We start from the raw sequence: 6000 nt of genomic DNA, 5'->3' as shown, positions 1-6000 counted from the left end.
AAATCTGCCCCGCCCAATCCAACAGATCTACCATCGAATTCATCATCTCTCCCTGTCGTGGCTGCCCTACCTGTCAAGAGCATTGTGACCACACGCGTTATGCTCAGCTCACACTTGGCACACTTGCCGCTTCCCTCGGTCTGCTGGGCCTCCTTCCGTGCGCACAGCCTTTAGAAGCACTCGGTTGACACAGAGATTCATGGCGGCTGCCCCGCCAGCACCAGCACGTGGACTGAGCTACAGGTCCAGCGGATCAACTGCTGGCCCAAGTCAGCTAGCCACTGCTGGCCTAAAGGAAACCCCCACCCTCATCTGATCTTTCGGAAGAGCTCTCGAGCATACCCAGCGACCTCCCGGGGGGATCCTCACTAAAGGGCCATCAGCACCATCAGCAGCCAGATGAGCAGCAAGTCAAGCATGCAGACTCCGCTTTCCCCCTCAGTCTCTGTTCAGCTTCCCTAGGGAGGGGCCCAGGCTCCCGCCCCACACGAGGACCAGCATGCCGACCTTCCCTGGGGCTGGACGCAGGGCGGGAGTCAGGGGAAAGCATGATCCTGGCGCTCAACCAGTTCTAAGCTTCCGACTGCCCTTCCTCCAAGTTCCAAAGCTGCCACAAAGACAGCTCCAAGTTTACCTTTTGGTTTTCTGAAAATCAACAGTTTCGTGTTCCCCTCAGGATAAAGACAAGAAAATTACCTAGTGTTCATTTTGTGAGTCTGAAAGCCTAGGTAGGGGTCAAGCACCAGACTGGTGGCTAGGTCGTCATTTTCACACAGCTCCTTGGCAGACATCCCAGAAGAAGGTACATAGCGGCTCTGTCCTTCAAACCCCGAAGCCCCGCTACCTGGAAAAAGCAAGAAGCACACAGGTCACTCGCTGTGTTCGTCTCCTGAGTTCTCCAATTAATCAAACCAGCAATTCCTTGTCCCAATCAATGAGTGAACAGTCAGTCAGACAGATGGCCCTCCTGGTTATCTGGGGCCCAGCTCCCTCCACTCCCTGGGCACTGGCATTTTGGTTTGCCGGGGCCTGAGGAACACGTCCCTCCCCAACCCAGGGGCCCAGGCAGGCGGTCCTGGGGACTTCTGCTCAGCTGCTTTCATCTCCTTCACTGCACAGGTGGGAACCTGGTTACAATCCCATGGCTTTAATACAGTCAGCAAAGGAGATCATGGGGGAGAAGAGATAGAGGTTAACAGGTGGTCAGGGGGCACAAACAGCTTTCAGCAAGCAGAGACAGAGAGTCTGGATCTTGGCTCCAAGAGGGGCTGCAGGAGAAAGGCTGGCCTTGTTCCCTGCTGTGCCTGAGGTGAGTAATCAGTGGAGTGCCCCTGCCTACAGCCCCCCCCCACAGCTAGTAAGGGGTATGAGGAAGGACCTGGCCCGGACTGTCTGACGGCTCAGCCCCAAGAATTTCAGGGTCTGGACAGAAATGAGAGAATGAACTGAATGCTGGTCTGGCAGAACAGGTGTGGACACAGCAAAGAACAGAAGCAACAGAGGCAGACCAAAGACAAAGGCCAAGCCCCGGGACGGGGATGGGTGCAGCCGGCTGCAACTGGGTCTTTAGGACTGGGAGAAGCAGGCAGAGACAGAGTGATGGCCGTCTACACATTCCTTACTACAGGCCAGCGTATCATGTCACAAGGAACAGTGGCTCTGTCCCCGCCTTTGCGGTCCAGAGCTCTTTCCACCTTGTTCCTTCTCCCACCTCCGATGGCCCTGCTCTTTTTAGGTTCTAGGGGGACCCGTGCCTGCACTCGGGAACCGGGAGCAATTCTGACAAGTCTTAAAAGTTTGTGGTACTGGATGGATGTTTTGTTTCGGGGGAGAGAGGAGGCCCCAACAAGCCTTAGGCTATTTCTAGTCTCCAGGGTCCAGGGCAGACCAGGCCAATCCTTGGTACTCCACACTCTGATCTCAGGAGAGTTTGGGGAATTCTACGGAACACGGACTGGTCACCCAGCCTGGCTTGGGCCATACACCCAGAGGGCTGGACTGAGAGTCTGCTTAGAACAGGAAAGGCTGGGGCTCGGCCCGAAGGCACCCGATCTCAACCCAAACCTAACTAAGTTTCAACCGTCGACAGCCTTGGAAGCCAAGGAAGCTCGACAGCCCTCCTGGACCCTTGGAACAGCTCTCTATTTATCCTGAGTCAGTGCAGGTCTCTGAAGCAGGGCTGGTAGAGACGCTCTCTGGGAGGGCAGGGCAGGGCAGGCTGGCACCTGCTCTGCAGCTGAGTCTCGGAGAGAGCCCGGAGAAAGGAAGTGATCTGCCCAGGGTCACCCAGCCCGGACGGGAGCTCTGGTCTTCCTGGCTCCAGGGCCAGCTCCAGGTGCTCCGCCCTTCTGCCCATTACCCTTGAAATGGCCACCAAGAGGAAGAGTAAGCCCGCAATTTCTTGAAATAAAAATTGGGGGTGGGGTGGGGAAGAGGGAAGGATAGAATTTAGAACTCAAAACTTTAAAAATGTTAAGAATTGGAAAAAAATGGTTCTCTTCCAACTAAGAAACAAACAGAAAATTAAATAATTGTTTCATTATGCCTTATTTAAGACATCCCAAGGGGACCTATTATTCCGCCTGGGTGGCACAGGTAAAATAGTGCCCTGCTGTCTGGGAAGCAGTCAGTTGCGTTCCCCGCCCCCTGCTTATCATCTAGGCCCCAGCCCTATTGCATTCAATAAACACGAAGATGGAGAACTGCTTCTGCTCCTCATCACTATCTTTAAAACTCTCTATGGACAGGTTCTCTAAACCAGATGTTCACATTTACCCGAGGTGGCTGAGTAGCTGCGCTCTCCTGCTTTCACAGAAGAAACCTAGCCTTCAGGTACAAAGTCTTGAGAACAGGAGGGGGCAGCTGCAAGCCGCAGACCCAACCACGTGAGTCGGATTTCTGCGTCAGGCGTCCAGCGGGTGTTGTTATCCACTCATCAGTTTTAAAGTAGGAACAAATGATTCCTTTAATATGCTCAGGATGAAAATTGTCAAAGACAATAACAAAATAAAACATATTACCAGAGAAAGAACACAAGTGACCCCCACAACAATGAAAACACCCCAGAGGTTAAGTGTGTACCTACATCTGCTCGACCTTCTCTCAACTGCATTGCGGCCAGCCTTCAGGGTGTCCTTTCCCGTGTGCTGAAATTTGGACGGACTTGGCTGGTGTTCATTAGACAACTTGCCTCCATTTCTCCTGCCATTCACCACCATGTTCTTGGAGTCTCCCAACCACTTCATACCCACAGACAGCCCGACCCAGTGGCATTTAGTCACTCTCTTCAAATAGCTTAGAGAATAATTTCAATTTTCTCTCCTAACGGAAACAAAATATGGAAAAAAAAATAACTGGGGAGGTAAATACAAGTAAGACCATTACGCTAAACAGACACTGGAGAATGGCACTCATCCGCATTAACAGTAACAGAATGGTCATCTCTGCTATTTGGGGCACTCCTGGTGCTTCTTGAATCCCCCTATAATCTCACGCCTGGGAATGTAGCCCTGAAAGCTGGGCCACCCCAGACTCCTGAAGGGATGCCCAAAGCCTTTATGGTTAGTAAGTGGTACCTACTTTACTTAATTACTTGTTACAATGACATCTGAGGTACAAATCCTCACAGCTACCATTACTCAGCTAAATTATCTGTTAATAGACTGACAATTACATAGGACTTTAAGGTTCTCGAAGCCCTTGACATGCATGCTTTCATCTGGTCTTCCCCACAACCCTTAGAAGATAATTACTATGGGTATTATCCCCATTTTATGGATAAGGAAACCAAGGCTGGAAAAGGTGAAGTGCTTTGCCTACAATTGCCCAGCTCATATTTGAAATAAGATCTGAACCCACATCTTTCTGACTCCAAGCCCAACATTATTCTATCCCTCTATCATGTGGCTTGTTCTGTTAACTAACAGGCAGTCTACAAACAATTTGCCACCTCCTAAGTCCCATGTTCTCTCTACTCAATGTCAAAGTAGGCCAAGTACTCTACAATCGTAGGACAATATCTAAATGGAACCTATCACCATCTATTATGATGATTAATTATTATTAGAAGCTAGGATGCAAGGGGATAAGATGGGAAAAGGGACACCTTCACTTTGCGTGTTTCGTAATGTGAAAGACGGATTGGAGGGGAGAGACAGGACAAAAGGAAACCAGCCAAGAAGTAATTTGGATAGTCTAGGCCAATTAAGGTCCAAGCTGCCAGAGATACTGAGGAGGTGGGACTGATAAGAACTAAGAGGTACATGGTGGGAGGGAGGACATGCTGAGTGAAGGGAAGAGTAGGGGATTTGTGCTAAGGCTGCAAATCAAGGCAGTTGGAAGGCTGGTGTTGTCCTGACCAATGCAGGGAGATAAGAGGAGGAAGAAAGATAATAACTTCCTTTTTAGCATGTTAAATCTGAAATGCTTACAGGACACCCAGGCTGAAATGGAGATGTAGAAGGCTGCATCTATAGCTTTTTGGGTAATCTACATAGAGCTAAATCCATGGGGTGGGGGGGGGGGGGGGCTTTTTTGGGGAGGGAGACAGATGGGGAGAGAGAGGGAGACAGAGAGACAGGGAGGGAGAGAGAAAGAGATAAAGAGGGGGCAGGGAGAAGGAAAGGTAGAGGGAGCGAGAGAAAGGGGGAGAGGGAGAGAGAAAGAGAGAGAAAAGAGAGAGAGAGAGAGAGAGAGAGAGAGAGAGAGAGAGAAACATATGCACATTGAGAGAACTGCAAAGATCAGTTATCATAAGGAAAACACGTCCAAGAGGAAGGGATGGGTGGTCAGTGGTGTCAAATGCTGTGAAAAAATGAAAAAGGATGAGGCCTGAGAAAGGCCACTGGACTTAGAAATAAAGAGATCCTTGTGACCAGAGAGAACTCCTTTTGTGGCGTGGTGGGGGATGGAGTCAAAAAGTGAACACAGAGCTCCAAGCCCAGGGAGGAGAGGATATCAGCAGGTCAAATGCTCCAAAAAGTCAAGAAGTCGAAGGCTAAGAAGAGGCTCATGGATTTGGCAATTAATAAATTGCTGGTAGGCCTGGAGAGAGCAGTTTCAGTTGAGTGGGGAGGCTGGAAGTCGAACTGGCAGGGGCTGAGAAGCCATTTTTTCCTGGGAGTTGGCTGTGAAACCCCTGGCTGGCAGAGATCGCACAGACACCTAGCTTTACCTTCCTGTTTTACGGAAGAGGACACTGAGACCCAGGAAAGCGAAGTCCCACTCCTCCAGGGTGGACAGTCAGTGTCAATGTTACAACCAGAACTCAGGTTTTCAGAGTCAGCTCAGGGCTCTTTCTGCTCTCTGGAGAAGCCAATCTTCTCCACTTTTCATTGTGCAAAGAAAACCAGAGAGCCATTTCCTACAGCTGCTCTCAGAAATCCCTTTCTCCTCCTTCCCTTCATAATGCTCCAACACACAGCCCCAAAGCTTCAAGTCCCAGCAGCGGCAGGCTCAAGCAAAGGCGTCAACAGTGTCGGATCCCGATCCTGGCCAGTGACTGTCTTAACACATCTCTTCCTTGTTACACTGGTTCTTCTCCCAGGTAAACTGAGCTGTCAAACTGAAACCTCTTACTCTGCCTGTTTTCCAGTTGTTTCTAAATCATGACTAAAGCCCAGAGCCATGCTCAGTGCCTTCCAGCAAAGGAGAGCACAAGAGAGAGTAATTTCAAAGTCACCGCAGTATATACAATGATTTTTCATTTATTCAACTTTCTTACCAAACGTAATGCAATGCCTCTTTTACTAGGGTTAATATGGAAATGAGTGACGAAGATTTAACTTGAAATCATAACAATACAACCCATTTAATTCAGGAAGATTTAGAATGCTCAGGAGGTGCTATATAATCTGGATTTTCCTTACTGAACAGATGACAACTTGTTAATTCAAGAAAAGACAAGAGACCACTTGCTTAACAGCCTGTGATTTATAAGTGACTCTCTTCTTCAAGACCAAGAGTCACAAGCAGTACTGTGAGTGACCACAGTGTCCAGAG

The 6000-nt window shown here is 49.5% G+C and overlaps 1 protein-coding gene across 5 annotated transcripts in view; it reads right to left on the bottom strand.

Annotated features, from left to right (window-relative positions):
- Positions 1-6000, bottom strand: part of KMT5B (lysine methyltransferase 5B) — a 53885-nt gene that overhangs the window by 26454 nt on the left and 21431 nt on the right. For all 5 annotated transcript variants that reach the window (XM_027856047.1, XM_027856046.1, XM_027856049.1 and 2 more), the window contains exons 2-3: positions 3086-3321; positions 697-844 (exon numbers count right to left, since the gene is read on the bottom strand). In XM_027856047.1, coding sequence (XP_027711848.1) covers positions 697-844; positions 3086-3245 — 308 coding nt within the window. In that variant the 5' untranslated portion in view covers positions 3246-3321. The remainder of the gene's footprint in view (positions 1-696; positions 845-3085; positions 3322-6000) is intronic.

The sequence above is a fragment of the Vombatus ursinus genome, unplaced genomic scaffold (genome assembly GCF_900497805.2).
Source record: "Vombatus ursinus unplaced genomic scaffold, bare-nosed wombat genome assembly UNPS02011369.1, whole genome shotgun sequence".
Classification (NCBI taxonomy): Eukaryota; Metazoa; Chordata; class Mammalia; order Diprotodontia; family Vombatidae; genus Vombatus; species Vombatus ursinus.
This window is presented reverse-complemented; position numbering and strand designations above follow the sequence as displayed.